This window comes from Erithacus rubecula (genome assembly GCF_903797595.1).
Source record: "Erithacus rubecula genome assembly, chromosome: 3".
In the NCBI taxonomy this organism is placed as follows: Eukaryota; Metazoa; Chordata; class Aves; order Passeriformes; family Muscicapidae; genus Erithacus; species Erithacus rubecula.
The window spans coordinates 67,747,236-67,766,366 of NC_136689.1; the positions used below are offsets into that span (position 1 = coordinate 67,747,236).

General features: G+C 41.5%; 1 protein-coding gene across 1 annotated transcript; it reads right to left on the reverse strand.

Annotated features, from left to right (window-relative positions):
- Positions 1 to 3,268: 3,268 nt before the first annotated feature.
- Positions 3,269 to 17,745, reverse strand: LOC306798950 (uncharacterized protein). Its single transcript, XM_079299358.1, has 14 exons — positions 17,598 to 17,745; positions 17,071 to 17,242; positions 15,902 to 16,039; positions 15,167 to 15,284; positions 14,779 to 14,921; positions 13,583 to 13,750; positions 12,527 to 12,931; positions 10,793 to 10,961; positions 10,123 to 10,298; positions 7,941 to 8,078; positions 7,110 to 7,227; positions 6,384 to 6,526; positions 5,528 to 5,695; positions 3,269 to 4,790 (listed from the first exon to the last, which is right to left on the reverse strand). The coding sequence occupies exons 2-14, from the start codon at positions 17,236 to 17,238 to the stop codon at positions 4,392 to 4,394; spliced, it is 2,451 nt and encodes an 816-aa protein (XP_079155484.1). The 5' UTR covers positions 17,239 to 17,242; positions 17,598 to 17,745; the 3' UTR covers positions 3,269 to 4,391.
- Positions 17,746 to 19,131: the final 1,386 nt, after the last annotated feature.

Here is a 19,131-nt window from a genome sequence, read left to right on the forward strand (position 1 = left end):
TGTGGTCTTTTCCAGTGCTGGAGTAAATCTGGCCAGCATGTGCTTACCTTCAGAGGGCAGCACAGGTTGGCAAAGGGTTCAGAGGTGGTGCTTCATTCCTCAGCCTCTGATGGAGGCAGAAATTGTGCCCCTCAGGTCAGATCCATCAGACCATGCTGTCTAATGGGCTACCAGAATATTGGTAACAAGAAGTTAATGTTTCAAAGCCATCGTGCTCATGGCTCCTCTCCAAGCCAAGTATTATTTACCTTTCCCCTTCCTCCCTGTGGTAATTAGCAGCACTGGAGAGTGCCTGCTTCCTGCTCTCTCCCTGCAGCTGGTGTGCCTCTCTTTTAGATCCTCTTAGGGATAGGAGAGGGTTGTCTCCTCTGTTTAAAGAGCTCCATACTCCATTAAAAATTCCATCAGGACCAGATGCACTCAGAGGTGAATATTTCACCCCACACCACCTCCCATTCCTCCAAAACAGACCCAATGCAAAGCCATCCATTTCCTCTCAGTGCAGTTGAGGCAGTCTCCATACAGGACTGGCAATGCTGCTTTCAACAAGCAGAAGCCAATCCCCTAGTGAAACTACTTCAAAAGCACAAGATGAAAGAGTGAAATTAAAAATTCACAGAGCACATTTCTGTGTTTTCTGACTTTTGACCACCTGGGGTTGACCCTGAGAAGCTCTCTGAAGGGCAAAAATGGTTATGAATTGCATGCTGGTATAGTGGTGTGTTTGTTTACTCTTCAGAGTGTAGAGCTTAAAGGAAATACCAAATACTGCAGTCACTAGAAAATTTGGATCCCATCTAGTAACAATTGCTTCTGCTGTAAGGAACACCATCAAAATCCACCATACCATGGTCTCTTTTTCTCTTACATAAGTTATCCCTCTAAGAAATTACACAGATCATGAGAAAGGCCATACCATAGCCATTGCATGTTGGGAAATTCAGTACTTACACCCATGTGAAAGATATGGATAGCCACAATAGAAATATCAATTAAATAATGCCCCAAATGAGTTTCATTACAGAAATTTAGAAAATTACCTAATGAATATTATTTCCATCATTTAGCTTGTTTGACTCTAACAAATAAAAATTTGGATGATAGGGCTGGCATGGAGTTGTCTGGGCTTTTATACTAAATATTTATGTGAAATCATTACTTGAATTTTATTTTTCTTGTTCTGTTTTCGATGCACAAAGAGTTGAAACCCTCAGTTTAAACTCTGGACTGCATTTTTTTCCCTTTTCTGTGAGCATTTTCTCTCATGTTGAGAGAAAAGTGCTTGACCAAAATGACTGCATACCATTTTCCATATCACTTAAAAACGGGAGTGTTTATATGAGCTGATTGTTTGAATTGCTCTCTACCCTGAGGATACATTTTGTGGCTGCTGTGATGAGCTCATTGTCTGAATTGCCAGCAGCTACCCTGCATGTTCAGCATATTTCAGCTCCACTCCCCAGGATTTTGGCTGTGGTTTTTATCTTTTATTGTTGCTAAGTAGTCTGGGATTGCGTAGGCCTCTTAATGAATATGGCTAACAACATGCATTTAGATGGTACCACGAGATAATATGACAGAACTAATGGTTCACTACAGCTAAAAGAAAAAAAAAAACAACACCAAAAACAGCATTAACAACAAAAATCTAACAAAAAAAATAAAAGGAAACCCAGACCAAAAGCGAGGTTCTGATTTCAGTTGCACCTTTTTATATCAGTAGGTGCAAGAGAATTGGACTGGTCTTATTTCTGTAATAAACCATAGTAAATCAAGACAAACATCCATCTCCAAGACTTGATCAGGTTTATGTATTTTACGAGGTTTTTGATCATATGCAGACACATACAAACATTTAACAGCAGAAATATAACTATATATGCTCTGAGTTAACCCATCTGGTAAATTCATCTCTAATAAATTTATCTCTAGTACAAGGTGACGTAAAATGCAGAGATAACTGTATGAATCAGACAAAAAGCAGGCAATTGGTGGTGGGTGGTGGTGGTTTTTCTGTTTAAATTGCAAAACCAAAGGGCTTTCCTAGGAAGTCTGTTAGAAGCAGACTGAATTACTCATCACAGCACAGTAACCAAATATTTCTCAGAGTTTTGTCTTGTTATATAATAAGGCTGGTCTGCTTAGAAGAGGCCAAAATGGAGGGAGAAATCCAGCTCCTGTAATCCTCTGTTCCACTGGAAGAAACTCACATGTTGTCTATTCAAACCAGCAGTGCAAACTGGTTTTGAACAGGGTACTCAAGTACTCAAGGTGCTGAAGGATTTACCAGTTCCTTCCTGGAAAGTTTAACTGCAGTCAGGCTGACTTTTTAATGTTGTGTTCCTAATGATTAATATAAATCAAAGATTTTGCAAGCAGTATTTTTTATGCCGTGGATGTGGATTTATGACTGCTACTTTACTAAGATTAAGGCTAAACTCCTGATTTTATAGTGAGACTTCTGATGTTTCAGTCTATCTTGTATCTCTTTAGCTCATTAAAATTGTATTTTCTGCCATTTTCCTCAGTTAAAACATCTTGTACACAAAATTACCCTGCTTTGAACTTTGTGAGGCCTGTGTCCATTCAGTAGTTCTACAAACAAAATCTTCTCAAGAAGTAGTTGAAGCAGCATATTATTATTTAGAAATGTGAATATGGATAGCATGCCAGTTTTCTCTGTTGGAGTTAGCCCTTGTCAATCATTTGTTCCAACAAGAGCACAGGAAAAAAAGCAAGGAGCATTAAGGAAAAACACAATAATTTTATTGTGGGACATAAATTATGGGAGGGGAATATTGGCCGGTAGGGTTGCTGAGCTTTGATGCTGATTTTATTGAGATTCTTATTGCTGATATTTTGCTTTATGCACCCTGTCTGTGGAAAACCAAACTTGTCTCAATGTAATTGAGTTACAGTTCAGTTACTGAATGCTACACCAACACAGTAAATACAGACATCAGCCTCCTCCTGAAGCTACGCTGATTTGTACAGTTATGCAAGGTTTTATCTTTCTTCTGATTTTGTGGTAATTGCTGCCCTAAAAGCCTTCAGTATCTTGCATGCATTGACTGGGTTTGTGCAAATAAAGATAAGAAGGTAATTAAAATGGAGTTTTTGACCCTTGCTTTGGCAAATGCTGTCTACTACTTCAGGCAGCCGGTCACACCTGCTGCCCATTGGTTTTCTTTGGATCTACTCTTCAGGCAGTTATTTTGGTACTCTGAAATACTAAATTGCATACAAAAAACCTGTTTTTGAACAAAAGTTTAAGTAAAAGACTTTTATTTGTTGCTTAAAGACAAGATTAAAACACAGTTTGCAATGATGTAAAGTATAGTGCCCCATTTAGAGCTGAGCCTGTACAGGTAAATGTTACAGTACCCAAGATACAATCAAATAACCTCCAAAAATAAACACAGAACATGACAGTATGTAATTAAATTGGCTACCAGGAATAAGGCTGTGGTACAGTATCAGAGGTTTGTGCATGAAGAGGTAGTGGAAGTCAGCTTAGGAAATGTAGAATCCTTGTACATAAAGAGAAATACATAAAGAGAAATACATCAGATCTTTCTTGCAGGTTATACTCAGTCCTCCTCTGGGAAGCTAAAGTATCTTTTGGGAATGACATAAGCTCTGGCCAGAACCTAATGTCATATTGGCAGCTTCTGAACATTAGAAAAGGCACCTAAAACCTCTAATCCCTGAAACATTTTCTTGTAACAATTTGATGTGAATTTAAAAAATCCTCTTTAAACATGTCACCTAAAGTTCTTACTCATTTTTTCTCCTCGTTCTAAAGCTGTGTTGCAATTTTTATGGCTACTAGCTTTGAGGGGTTACTTTTGTTTAAATAGCTTAATCCTTTCTCTATTAATAGATGTCTCTAAACAAATGTTATCTGACCTTCTATTTCATGACAGAACTGGGTAAACCCAGCTGTTTGAGACGTGCTCTTTGCTGCCTAGAACAATTTTATTACAGTATTCTTGTAAAGCAGGACTTTAGGGGAGGAATAGTTTTGCAAGAACAGCCTAGTATTTTTTTATAAGGAATGATTGGATTATTAAGGAGTGACTGGTTATCAATGAGGAGCTGTCAACACAGAAAAACCCATGTGAAGATGCATAAAGGGTGATACTGTGCTTTAAGAGACATGCATTTCCTCCAAGAAAATTTATTTCCACTCCAAGATTTTCCTTGTTCAATTAAAGATTATGTCAATCTCAAGAAAGAAAATTATATTACTCCTCATTTTCTCTAGGTTGTTTTAATGGAAAGGCAGAATCTCAGTCAAGTTACTAGGAACTCATGACAGGAGGATTAACTCATTCAGGAAGAAAGCCTTCATTAACAACAGCAGGAACTGCTGCAAATGCTGTTTTCTTTTATGGGGAAGCATATCTGCCCAAGAAAAGTATGCTTTGTGTTGGGTTGTGGCGAATAAGGAAAAGGAAAGGATGGTCAGCATTGAAATCCTCTTCTATGGGAAGGCAGAGCAGAGCAATGTCAGCACCAGTGGCAGCTGCAGCTTCTGTGCCCTCCTCATTCACTTCCACAAAAGCCTTGTGGACAACTTTAGAGAGGAAGAGGTCACGTGTCCCTGACATTCCTGACAAGTCAGCCTTGCCACTGTTAAATACATCCAGCAAGCCCATAGCAGCTAAATCTGCTGTAAGGTCATAGCTTTCTGCCAGCTTAAACTTTGGCAAATGCACGTGAACATCAGCAGAGTACAGATGCTTTGTCCAGTTCTGGAGCTTCTCCAAGGTAAGCTGCTTTTCCATCTAGAATTAAAAGGACAGAGAGCTTTACTTACCACCAGTGTAGTATTTCATTTTCAGTAACATTTATGAGGCTTCATTTATAGAACATTATGCAATGGTAAAGCAATTAAGCAAAAATGAACGTACTCATATCTTTGACAGTTATATAGAGATCACAAAAATACTATTAAAATTAAGTGGAGTCAGTGCATTTTTTACTTTACAAAGTAATGCAGACATTTGCTTCTTGCTGCAATGTACAGAAGGGGAAAACCTGAACTGTTAACATGCCAGTCTTCTTAATGTTTAATCTATCTAAATGGAATTACCTAATTAAAAACAAGTAACAAAAATCATAATCAGAGAGCTCAAAGAAGCTGGACATTTAATGGAAAACAGTCTTGTTACTTCATGGTTAAGAAAAGAAAGACTTTCAAAGCTACTGAGAGATGAATTCTGTCATTAAAAACAATTGAGGCAAGTTAATTCTCACAGTTAACTCTATTTTCAGTCTTCATCATGGTTCAGTTCAGCAGAGGACACATGAACACAAACTATGAAAACACAAGCTAATCAGAACACAGCTTCTCTTCCTGATGCAGTACATCCATTTTTTCTTTATTGCTGTACTGATAGACAGTTGTCTAAAAATGCACCAGATAGATCTGGTGCCCTGAGAACATGAGTTCACTAAGGCTTTAATTTTGAATGGCTGAACTTAAAAACATTGAACAAGTGCATTATCTTAGATGGGTCACCTTCTGCAGTCCAGTGGAGTCCTCTTCAGTGTCATCAGGTAACAGGATGATCATACTAAGTTCCCTTCCATCATAAGGCAGCTCTAAAATACGGATCTTCTCTTCAGGGATGTATCCAAAATTAAATTCATTTTTCTGATACATCATTTTTACTGTCTTTCTTTCATTCTGGGTGGATAAAAGGCACCAAAAGTAACTGTTAAGGAAACACTCATTTAAAGAACCAATAGGAAACAAGCAAGTTAAAACTGCATTTATGTAAACACTGTCCTCCATTATAAAACTTTTTTTCAGACTTCTGACAGCCTGTTTAATAACAATTTCTTCTGAAGAAATAATGGGTTTGTATTATATTTGGTTCTCCTTTGGCTTATATGGCACAGTCCTCACAGAAACCAAAACAGTTTCTTCAAATTGCTGTATGAAAACGTTAAGCCAACAAAGATCAGCTGTGTTTAGCATAAAGCAGATGACTGCATACAGTAACTTTTAAAGCTGTTAACATAAGCAGAATATAGAACATGAAGATGGGGCTTAATCAAATGTCATGTCATTTTAAGACAGCTTACCTAGCACCACAAACAGATATAGCTGCTTATCTGCTGCAGACAGAAATTCTACTAGGTCCTAAACCATAGGTTAGAATTGTCTCTGATACTATTCTAGGAAGTGAGATAACAAATAGCTTGCTGAATAAAAAATAAAAAAAACCACCTAAAATCCATAAAAATAATTAAAATATTAATAAATTACACTGTAATTCTTAATTATTTTATCTATGAGCAAAGCTTCACATTACCACCTATATTATTAGACCTTTTCACTAGATATGTCCTACCAGGATTATCTGTATTACCTTGTTTAACCGAAATGGTGCATCAGTGGTGTCAGCTTCTTGAAATCTCTTTGCCCAGTTTGCTTTGAAATAAATAGCATTCACGAGAACCAGCTTGGTCAGGCTATCAACTGAGTCTTCAGGCAGCAGATTGGGGATTTTGCCTTCAGAGGCAGCAGAGAAAAAAATCACGTAGTAAGTTGATGGCATAAATATAAGGGTAAAATATACCCTGATAAACTGATGCCATAAAAATAAGACAAATATAAAATAAATCTGCACCTGTAACAACGTGTATTCCAGTATCTATCTCTCTACTCCACCATATCTTTTCTTAATACACACTTTTGATAAACAGTGATTTCATGAAAACGTAATAATTTTAGTCTGAACTGTCACATGCAACTGATCTACCCATGGTACAAGAACTACAGAACACCCACATGAATTTAGAAATATATATACATATATATACAATATATATACAAGACAGACTAAAACAAATTCTCCTGCTCATGACTACATCTCTGTATTTAGGCATCTCTCCTGCACTCATGGCCTGAACACAAGAACAAAATGGAAAATTCTCAGGACTTATGGAATTGTTTAAATGTCTTGCTTAGCTAATTTCTGGTTTTGTCCATGCAACAAATGAGTATTCCAGGGCAGAATTAAGCTGTTCTAAAGATATCATTCCTGCTCCCAAGATATGAAACACTGCCAGTTATTAACAAAAAAGTAATTTACCTTCAGTTTTCTCCTCAACCCACTGGTTAATTTCTTTCCTGGCTTTATCAGAAGCCTGAAGAAAATCAACTGTAGCCAAATCAGCTCCATATAATTTCTGTGTATTAGTCAGGAAATCCTAGATTTTGGAATGATAAGAATAGCTTTCACTGCATGCAGATAAGAAAACATCTAATTATCAGGTAGATAAGGTGTACTCAGATAGTCACAAGTGCTGAGGTGGGGTTCTAACAGTGTGTTGCTTGGGAGAGTCCTGAAGTTAAAAGGTTTTTTCCTCATTCTTAGAGTAAGCCTCATAATAGACCATCCATCTCTAGAGCTGATGGGGTGCTTCCTGCAGGTGTTGCAATATTTACCTATCATTCTCCTGAAACAAGTTAAAGCACAGCTAGGATAAAACAAAGCTCTACAAAATAGCTGAAGAGAGACAAACCTAACTTACTTGCACACAAAATTGTGAAGAGGCATGTTGTTAAAACATATTGGATATCCCCTCCCAAATAAACAGGCTTCAATCTAAAAAGCTGGTTACAACTGTGTGGGATGTCATGATAGTTACTATAAACTGAGAACATAGACAAGTGATTGTTCTCTTGAGGACAGGAACAGCAGAAGTGAACAAGAAAAGCGTTTGCTGTGTTACACCCCTTAGGTGAGAGGCACAGACGCCCACAGCCATGGAAATGCACGCTGCAAGTACGAAGCACTTTTGTCAACTTCCCAGAAGTGTTCAGAAATAAGCTTGGGAATAGTTCTACTTCAAAAATATTCCAGCAGCTGCACTTCCACCCCAGATCCCACCACATGCCATCCTGATGTGCAGCAGTGTACCGGCAGAAAGCTGTAGGACTTCTCTCCAAAGAGCCTGCTGGCCAGCCGTAAGAGATAGGGAGCATTGCTTCTGTTCATGTCCGTTGTCAGAGCCTGGAATCTTGAATGAACATCTGCAACTTCATCAAGATGAAGAGTCTGGAATAAAAAGAAGTGAACTAGCTGCTGTTAATACTGTCTTGAAAGAATGTAGGGTGAATCTGTAGAATAAGTCTGATGCAGCAGGGTAGGACCCAGTAGGTAATGAAGAAAAAGAAAAGGCTGGAAGCTGCTTGGAGACTTCTGTAAACCCCAAAGAAAGAATCAAATTGTCCCTCAGTGATACACTGCCCATGTCAGCCACTTGCACTGCGCTCCTGGTTTATACACAGTCACAGCTGAAGCTCTTGATCACAACCCCAACTCCTGTTTGCATTTCTGTGGGCCTCTCTGTGGGCCACTGGGCCCAGGAACTCGTTCCCAGATGAGGAATGAAAGAGAGATGATGCCATGGAGACTCTTTTGCTTTCTTGGTTCTCCCTTTGGACCAAGGGAACCTGGGGATGTGTATTTTCAGAATATATAATCAGCACTATCATAGGTGAGGCATTAAGAAAACTTAGAGCAATTATATTTTATAATTATATGAAAGTATAACTCCATAAATATATATGCACTTCAAATATATTATTTATATAGAAATATATATAGTATATATATATATTTATACACTCTCTCTATATATATATTCATTCTCTCTATATATATATGTGTGTGTATATATATATATAAATAAAAGTATGTATTAGATCGAATGCCTTACTGCAATATCTCTTTACCAGGACCTCCTCTTCCAGAGGCAAGCTAGTTGGCCAAGACTTAAAGATATGACAGCAGAAGCTGCCAGACCTCATGGACAGGGAAGGCTACAGCCAAGCAAGGACATAAATCATGTGTTTGCCACTAGGAGTGACTTCTGTGAAGCAGTGATTGGATTCAAAGGAAAGCCTTCTCTTTCTCTCACTGAGTTTTTGGTCAGTCTTTGCCACCTCAGTGTAAGCTGTACAGGTGAATGGCTGAGCAAGAACATCACTGAGGGAACTTTACAATGGAGTTATGATCCCGGAAACAAATTTTTGTTTCCTTGCAAACAGCTCTTGACAATTGCTAATCGCTGCCTCTTTAATTAGCACTGTGTTCATAAGTGAAGTATTATGGTACAGGAACATACCCTGATGAGAATGACTGTGTTGAAAGACATTTATTCCCCCCCCGAGTTCCTTTTGCATGATTTCTGCTGTCAGTAGGTTTATCCTAGGTGGGGCTGTCAGTCTGATTACATGAAATACGTTCAAAGTCTGTTTGAACAAGTGTAGTAGGAAAGTAATTTTATTGAGTAAGCATAGCAACACTCAACAGTCTAAAACAGTTCCTCCTAAAGTCCAGAATACAAAGGTGAAATTATTCATAAGCAAATGCATGATGATGGCTCCAACGAGGAGATTCACACACCTTTTTGCAGACATTAGCCTAATGAGGATGTAAAAATAACAGTGACTGAGTCCCCTCCATGACAGAGATTTCAGTGGAAACGGGCACACTCCTATATGCAACATTTTTGCAATTTATATGGAGGATTTTTTAAACTATCTTATGTACCCTAAAACTATGATAAGGATAACTATGCAGGCTTAACTCATCTGAGATATCCCAGTGCCTGTCAGTGAGAGATTGATACTCAACAGCATCACCATGTATCATCGTAACTGTTACACTTCAGACATAAAACTACAGAATGCTACTGTGTTTTTCACAAAAACACACAGAATTATTACAAATTAACATACCATTGGTGATGTTGTGTTATAAAGTAACAGCTTGTTAAAATGTCTCACAAAAACTCACAAAGCCTTGCTGCTGGAAGTTATGATCCATTCAAAAGGAGACTGTCTAATGTAATTAGCTTCCTCTGTCAAGAATTAACTACTGAAACTAAATGGGCAACAAGGGCCATAAGAAATATAGACAGAGGGCTCTGGAGCAGGGTAGGCAGAGGGTAACTAGCTGCAGAGTCTGAGGAAGACTCAGTGAAGTCTTGTCCTGAACAAATACAAATACCCTCATTTCATCTTCCCCCCTCTAAAACACAATCCTTTTCAATGTAAATAAAATATAAAATTAATGACCATTTTATTTTACTAACCTTCAACATCTGGGCTTCCGTATTACCTTTGGCCCCCAAAAGGACCATGGCCAGAGCAGCAGAGATACTGACAGGAGAAAAGAAGACATTTTCTGTTCGGTTGGCCTCACTGAACCTTCTGAACAGATCAAGTGCAAATCTGCTGTTGGCATTAGACAGGTTCTCCATGGTTATAGCTGAAAAATAGAACAATTGATAAGGACTCCTGGAAACATTCTTCAAACACCTTGTCTAACTTTGTGTGACTCATGCAGTAAAGACTGGATTAAACTGGATGCAGCTGCTTACAGAAACAGCAAGAATATTGTCAGTGCACCTTATTTTTAAAAAAACCAGTCGCATTGGAAAAGCGGGGAATTTTTCCATGTGAACTGTGTACTCCAACCTTCTTTATTATACGAGCTTTATAGACATTGTTTTTAAAAATTCTTTTCCTGCAGATCTGAAATTGGAAGCGTATGTGCTGGTAGGATTGCGAAAGTCCCCCAGCCTCACAGACCCAGCACACGCCAGGGCTCTCTCCCTCTGGCAGCATTCCCTCTGCTCCTCTACAGTGCACAGAGGACATTCAAAGCATCTGCTCAGGGACATTCAGACACCCCTCAGCAACCTGCCCGACCTCATGCCAAAAATCCACATCCCGGGGGCTCCGGGGCTGCAGGTGACCTACCGACCGGCGAGCACACAAGCCAAGCGCCGAACAGGCACAGCTGCAGCACTGAGCAGCGATGCATTTCGGGGAGATGCTCACGAGCAGCCCGAAAGGGCAAGGGCCGGGTCAGGCACAAAAGCCCACGCCAGGGCCAGTGCTGGATGCGGTGCTTGCTTGCAGCCGGACTCTCGGTTTGTTATTTTCTCCAGCTGCGTGGAGGAGTTTACACCAAAATGTGGGTGTTTCCCGCACAGTTTTCCTACAGCGATTGCCAGATATCACCATCGGCTTCCTCCGCGCCAGACAGATAAACACCCGGCAGCTTTGCGACGTTCTTACCGAGCTGTAGATTAAAGAAAGGCCACCAGCACCACTAAAAATATCCCAACCCAAGCCCCAAGGAGTACTTTCACTTTCGTTTACCTTCACTTGCTCACTGCGCAAGCCTTTCACCCAAACCAGCTGTTCGACAGTGCCCACTCCCCGAGAAGCGGACAAATCTCCCCTTGGCCGCCTACCTGCCGGGCAGCGCGGAGCGGAGCGGCTTGGGATGGGATGGGATGGATCGGAAGGAGCCGAGCTGAGCAGTGACACCGCGCTGCCACCTGCGGGGACCCCGCCGGGGCGGGGCGGGGCGGGGCGGCGTTACCACGGCCACTCCCGGCCGGGTGTCCCGGCTCCCCGGCGGAGAAAAGGGACAGATCCGGGAGTGGGATCAACCAACAACCCCCAGCTTGCGCCAGCGGTAAGAGATCCAGGTGTTTTAGACCCGAGGGGAAAGCGCAGCCCGGCTGCTCCAAGGAGGCTTCTCTCTGCCCTCCCACCCTGTGTCTTTATTCACATTCATCTTTTATAAAGTCAGTTCATGCCTTTTTTTATTTTTTTCTTTTTCACTTCAAAGAAAGTAACTGCATGGGGAGTTTCCTTTGGTTTATCGTGATCTTTCTTCTCCATCAGCCCTCGGTGTGGCTCCCAGGACATCCCCAAGTATACTGCCCATATTGGTTTAAGGCAGATACAACCAGCTCTTTAACTGGAGCGTATAGCATGAATCCTGGTGATAAAATTGCTGGGACTCATCCCTCTCCCCTGAAAAAAATGCTTTTGTTTCCTTCACTTGAGACAGCTGGATTACTGTGCACTGAAAAAAGGATAGGCCCATCTAGCACCTTTTGCAAAATAAACTCAAGACCTCCCATAATAAAAGTTCTCACCCCATAAACACCCGCTAAGGACATCTCTTCCAAAAATGTTCTTGATTAGCCAAAACCCCACATCTGCACAGAATGCTCAGCAATAACAGAACAGGCTGCCAAAAACTCCTTTCAGCTCCAGGCAATGTATCCACGCACTAAATGGATGAGACTGTAAGGTAAAAGGGGAGAGCAGCTACAAATGTGCTCCAGCCTTGTCACAAGCAAAAGTAACTCCTGCTCTCCCATGGGCTCTCACTGCCTGACTCTGCCTGTTGGACAACAGAAGTGAAGTCCAGCACAGAAGCAGCGCTCACAGAGCAAGTGGGATGGTTCCTGTGTCAGCAAGAACCTGGAGATCTCTGCACCCAGGTGGAGTGGAAGGACATGGCAGATGATGTGTTTGAGCACCTCTGTTATTTCTGCCAAGCCAAAGATCAAGACCACAGAAGCTTCAGGCACAGGTGAAAGAGGCAATAAGTGCAAAAGAAGTCATGTTCCAGAAAAATGTAACTTTATTGTGTGATGTCACCTTTGGTGGCAAGGTATTTGCTCCTTAGGGACAGCAAAATCTGCCACAGAACAAAATGCTGTGAGTTTTGTTGTGCCTGATGAAGAAGAGGAAGGGATGGTCAGCAGTGAAATCCGGAACTTCCACAAATGCACAGCACATCGCTATCACTGCAGCTGTGGCAGCAGCTGCTTCAGTGCCTTCTTCATTGACTTCCACAAAGGACTTGTGAACCACTTCAGAGAGCACCAGATCCTTACCAGATGACATTCCTGAAAAATCTGCCTTCTCTTTATCAAATGCATCAGGCATCCCCATGTTTGTTAAAACAGGTTTAAGATTGTAATCTTCCTCCAGTTTAAATCTGGGTAAAGACACCCTCACATTTCTAGAGTTCATAGTATCAGGTCTAATCCAATCCATCAGCTTCTCATATGTAAGTTCTCTTTCCAACTGAAGAAAAATTCCAAATTTACTGAATTACAATGAGAATTGAATCAATATTACAAAGCCCAAGTCGTGATTTCTGAGTGTTCCTTCACGCTGCATATAACATGCACCTTTCTTTTCCCTGGGACTAGCATGAAGACTGTAGGGGTTTCATTTCCATAAAGAAACAAAAGACTCAAGAAACTTTATTAATAAACGCCTTGTTCAGAGTACCAAACAGCCCAAATTTGTATGCTACCCTCACCTCAAAAGACATCCTGCCCTTTCCTGTGAGCTTCTTTCCAGGCAGTGAGCCACACACCACCTGCCAGCTGCTCAGCACACAACACCTATAGGACAAGCCATAGGATTTCCAAAGAGCCCACCCAAAATCCCCCTCCACATTCCATCATCACCATACTGTGCCTTCACCACAACCATAGCTGACCTCTGTCCCTGAGCAGGGCCAGCTCTTCCTCCAGAGCCTCTGCCTAAGGGAGCAGCACTGCCATAGGGGGCAGGCACTTTGGGGACAGCCAGCAGAGGGACATTTCTGCTGACCTTGAGCACCAGCGACACCATTGCTCTGCAACTGAACTGCACATCTCTGTGCAATATCAGACTTTCATCCCTGGAAGGATTCAGGCTGTCCTTGCACTCAGATCAACAACTTACTTTTTCCAAGCCTGTGGATCCATCCTGGATGGCATCAGGGAGCAGGATGATCATGCTCAGCTCTTTACCCACATAGGGCAGCTCAAGGATTTTGGTCTGGAAGTCCCCAATGTAGGTCATGTTAAAATTTGCCTCCTTGAACATCATCTGCACAGGTCTGGTTTCATTCTAGAAATCAAGAGATGTCAACAGTTACTGCTCAGCCACTCTGCTGCTCTCCAACTATGAACTAGGCAGCAAGCTACTCAGGGCCTTTTAGGATTTGACCAAGAAGAACTGATCACACACCACAGAGTGCAGCCCAATCACTCTCTTCTGGAAAGCATGTGATAAACATAATGCACAATATTCAACCAGAACACAAAAGGAGATTGATTATTCATCATCCCTATATCCTGTTGGTGTTGCATCTAGAAACCCAGTTTTAAGTTTTTACAGCTTCACAAAACAGAAAATGAGACAGTGCCTCTGGATACTCCTGCATGTTTTTCAATACATTCCCACAGGGAGAGAGCAAAGTGTCAGGAAACAAGTCACTCCAGCAGTCCCTGAATGCTGCTGGAGGTAGTATGGGGTAGCAGAAATATTCTCTTATTTAAAGGACTTATTTGAGGACTATCAAACATTCTTGGATTTATTTCACCATTGGGGGAAAAGACAGTTCCAGACAGGCATGAGAGCTTCAATTTTCCACAACTGTTGTTTCAAGCAGCTGAGTTAAGGAAGGCACATGACCAATTCTTGTTAAAGACTTCTGGAGGCCAACCCAGAGCTGCAGGGGATCCTGAGGGGCAGCCATGGCTGCCCATGCCAGGGGCCAAGTCTTCCCCAGGAGCACTGATCTACTTCTAAAAACAAGACTGCACAGAACACAGCTCTTCAAAAGAAATTTCTTTCCCATTTATTTTGTACTGGCTCAGGGGCAGAAATGCAGCAGGAAAGCAATGACTGGAGAAGATGTAAATTCATAAGTTCTATCACCTGTCTTTTTGCTCTATAAAAGATTCTAGTAATTATGTAAAAGTTCAGAGAAACCCAGCAGAGAGGGTGTTCCTAGGACAAGAAGAGGGCATAAGGAATCTCATATAGCAAACCCAAGGTAACACTGCTTGAAAAAAAGTAGATTCTTCTTAAAGGTGGTCATTTCAGACAATATCCACCTAACCAGGTATAGTCAGGGTTTTAGCACATCATACCTTATTAATGTGGAATGGCCTTTCTCTGGTATTCTGTTCCCTGAAAGGCTTTTCCCAGTTGCCTTTGAAATAGATGGCATTCACCAACACAAGTCTGGTCAGAGAATCCAGAATCCCCTCTGCCAACAGGTTCTGAATTTTTCCTTTAGAATACCAAGAATACACCCACATTAATTAATAGGTTGACATGGATCTAATTATATCTCATATTATCCAGTATATTATGCACTCTGTAATTAACACACAATAGAGAAGAGAATGATGTACCACACACAGCAACAGCTTGAAATTTCAGTGGTTTGAATTCACAGTGCTACATCCTGAAGCAGGTGTCTACCCAAACCATGGCTGCCATTTAACACAACTGGGCACTTGGCAAAGCACTCACCTTCAGTCCTCTCCTCCACCCAGCCATTGATTTGTTTCCTGGCATCCTCCCAAGCATGCAGGAAGTCCATCTGTTCTAGGCCAGCATGGTAGGACTTCTGACTCGACTCTATAAACGACTAACAGGGACAGTCACAACACATTTTCAGCAAGAGATTTTACTCTCATTCAGACACAGATGATCTTTACATTTCCCAAGGCAATCTGTCAGCTTAGCTTCCCCAGCTTCATATAGAGCCACTGAAGTTCTGGCTTACAAGTTCTTCCTAGGAATTATATCACATTTTTGAACTAGGAACTCATACTATTTTTATGGCTTAGGCACTCTACTACAAACTTCTACACTCCATTGACAATAATGTGGGGATTTTTTCTTGTTTTTATTTTGAGCTTCAGGGACACGACCTATGAATTTTTAAATTTTTTGGTAAGTCTTTTGCCAAGAGATACATCAACCATTTGTCCCACAGCAAAATATATGGAGGGATCACAGAACCCTCAAGTGCAGACTAATGGATTTTACCCTGCTTGGCATCACTTATCCACTCAGGACACAAATTACTTATACGAGATTCTCCACCAAGGTCACACCAGACTCTGGCATAATCTATAGCACGCCTGGCTCCTAGCCCAGAAATGTTGGAAGGCAAAACCCAATGCCTGGAATTGACCTTCAGAGGAAAAAGGTAGCAAGTACATTATCCCATGAAATGCCACAAATTTAATGGCTACTTACTGCTAGAAACTCAAAAGTCTTTTCTCCATAGAGCTGGTTTGCAGTTCTCAGGATGTATTTGGTGTTTGGATCATTAATTTCAGACAGAAGGGATTGATACCCATTGTGAGCATCCTGGGCTTTATTCAGAGAAAGCACCTGCACAAAGATCAATATCCACAGCACTGTCCATAACTGCTCTAAACACACTTGCTTCAGCATGACTGTTTTTATATGAAAATTAATTTAAGTTAAATACTGTGACTTAGAGCCAAAAGATTTTTTTCACCACTCTGCCCATCTGGAGCTTATCATGCAAGCCATTTCTGATGTAACCAGAGAGATGTTGCACAAGTCAAAAGTAGGGAGAAGCAGAGGCAGCAGTCCCGATTTTCCTTGCTCAAGCCAAGCACTACAGGATCATAGAATGGCCCAGCTGGGAAGCGTCCCTTGAGCCAATCTGCTACAGGGACATCTATAGCTGGTAGCTCAGGACTGTGTGCAGATCATTTTCAGTATCTCCTACTGTGTCAACAACATACATTTTTGAGAAACTTTTTATAAAGTGCAAAGAAATAAATTACGGGTTTATACTCCTCTCCCACTATGCAAAGGAAGAAAACATCCAAACCAACATGATTAATTCTGCACTTATTATTGTCACTTCCCACATAAAACACATGCCAAGAGATATATGCTAGATGAGTAAATTTTTAAAAAGGAGTAAATCAAGATGCAGTTATCCATTTGAAATGTAGGTAGTGGGATTTTAAAAATTTATTTTTATGGGTCTCGCTTCATTTTCAGAAAAGGTATCATGTGATATTAAGCCCAAGCCAAGAAGGAAAATAAATAATTTCTGCAGCTGAATATTAATCAATTAAAATATTGCAGGTAACTCCTAATTATATATTAAAGAAAATCAATCCCGAAAACTACAAATACACTCCCACAACTAAACCCAGGAACCTCTTTATCTCATACTGAACAAAGTAAACACAAAAAGCCACAAAGAAAATTGGTTTGGTTAACACACACACAGGAGGAAGAGCTCTGCGCTCTCACACCACAGTGAGAACCACAGTTTAGTAAAAGTGCACGTCACAGACTGTAAGACTCATCTCTTGCTCAAAAAATCAAATAAAATCAAATAAAATCAAATGCCATCCACTAACTTTATTTTGACCTACCTTTTGTATTTGGGCTTCAGTGCTACCTCTTGAGCCCAGCAAAACCATAGACAAAGCAGAAGAAATGCTAAATGGTGAAAAGAACACATTCTGACCACTTTTCTTCTCACACAGCTTTCTTAACAGGTCCAGTGCAAAAGTGGTGTTTGCTGCACAGAGGCTTTCCATGCTTCTGAGCCTGGCACATAAAACACAGAACAAGAATGGAGCTCATTTATTCAAATACACAACAGTCATTTCCAGGCAGCAAAGGTTGCAAAATGATCACCTCACTGGAGACTGATTTGGTGCCATAAGCACCTGAGATCCCATCCTACACATTCGAATTAATTCATCCATTTTGAGTCCGCTACTGGATTTCAATCCCATACCTACACAGTGTGTCATCATTTGAGGTGATTAGTCACTACAACAATTTTGATAAGAACTTCCTGAAACAAGTTTCTCTTGACTTCACACAGAAAACAATTTGCCTTTTTAGAGCAACCACAGCCAAAGTCAGACAGCAGAACAGTAGAACTTGAAACTCCTATCTTCTGTAAGTGAACACACCTTCAGTGGTACCTGCAGCTTGTGTCTGTGTGTGCACGCTGGGTTTGAACCTGCCAGCTGGGCTGGGAGAAGTCGACAAAAGGACCTTGGAAAAAAGGAAACAAACCGGCAAGAATGTTACCGTAAATGCAACAATGGCTTACCAAAAAAAAAAAAAAACCAAAACAAAACAAAAATCAAATTACAAACAATCAAACAAACAAAAACCCCATGAACAATACTTCCCAAAAACCCTAAAACCCCAGCCACACCAAGCAAATATCAGTCACAGCAGAAGAAGATATTTCTTCCCCACATTACCCATAACTTCACTTTTCACTCCAACTTCATGGCATTTATACAGTAAAAGAAAAAACAAAACAAAACAAAGCAAAACAAAACAAAATTCCTCGCATTATATCTGGAATTTGGAAGGATTTCTACTGGCAAATCCACGTTCAATTTCTTCAGACTCACAGACACGGCACCCCCACGCCTTCCACTCACACAGCAGCTTTCCCCACACTTCTTAAAGCAGAACTGTCGGGTTTGATGCTTCCTTTCCGACCCAAATACGGGGAGGAGTTTATACCAGAATTTGGGGATTTCCTGCACAGCCCTCCCACACAAATTCCAAGTATCACTGCCAGCTCTCTCCTGCAGACACGCAATCGGCACGGCAGCTCGCCAATGCTCTATTATCAAGCTCTGTGCCAAGGAAAACACCCGCACCGCCCGTCCCAGCATCCAAACCAACAGCCCCGGGCGCGCTTTCACTTTCCTTTCCTTACGGCACCGTGCGAGCCCTGCACCCAAAGCCCTGCACAGCCCGCACCTCACGCTGCCCGACAAGCGCTGCGATTCCGGGAGCCCAGGAACAATCTCCGCCTTCGCTGCCGATGCCGCCCCGCGGCCGAAGGATGCCCCGAGGGCGGGCACAGGGCGGAGGCCGCCCCGCTCCCCTCCCGCAGCGCAGCCCCAGCGCGGCCGAGCCCTGCCCGGCCGGCGACACCCGCGGGACCGCGCCCGCCTGGCCCGGGGCAGCGACACCGCCCCCGGGGCTCTGCCACAAGGGTTTCTGACTCCCGCCTCACCCTGGACAGGACGCGTATCATTTAGGATTGAAGGAGGACAAAAACACCCGTGCAGCCATTACAATCCATTTATTAGTCCAGGAACAGCACCCACAGAACACATCCCAATACAAGGAAAGCAGCTGAGTCTTTGGTATGATACAGGTAAACTAAAGTGTCTAAGAAAATATTCATAGGATAAACACCAGCAGCAAAAAATATTATATAAATAATCAAGGCTTCATCCTTCAAATATTGCATAGGCACCATGTGTCCTTCTGTTACATTCTCTGTTATAGGACCAGAACCAGGTGACAGGGAATAAACCCAGGTGTCCTGGGCTCATGAAACAAAGGTACTCGCCTTACAAATACCTCACAGGGACATCTGGTACTAAAGTATACTTTGGTTCCCATTTTTCCCTAAGTGTTTCTTCAGGTATTATCCAAACACATCT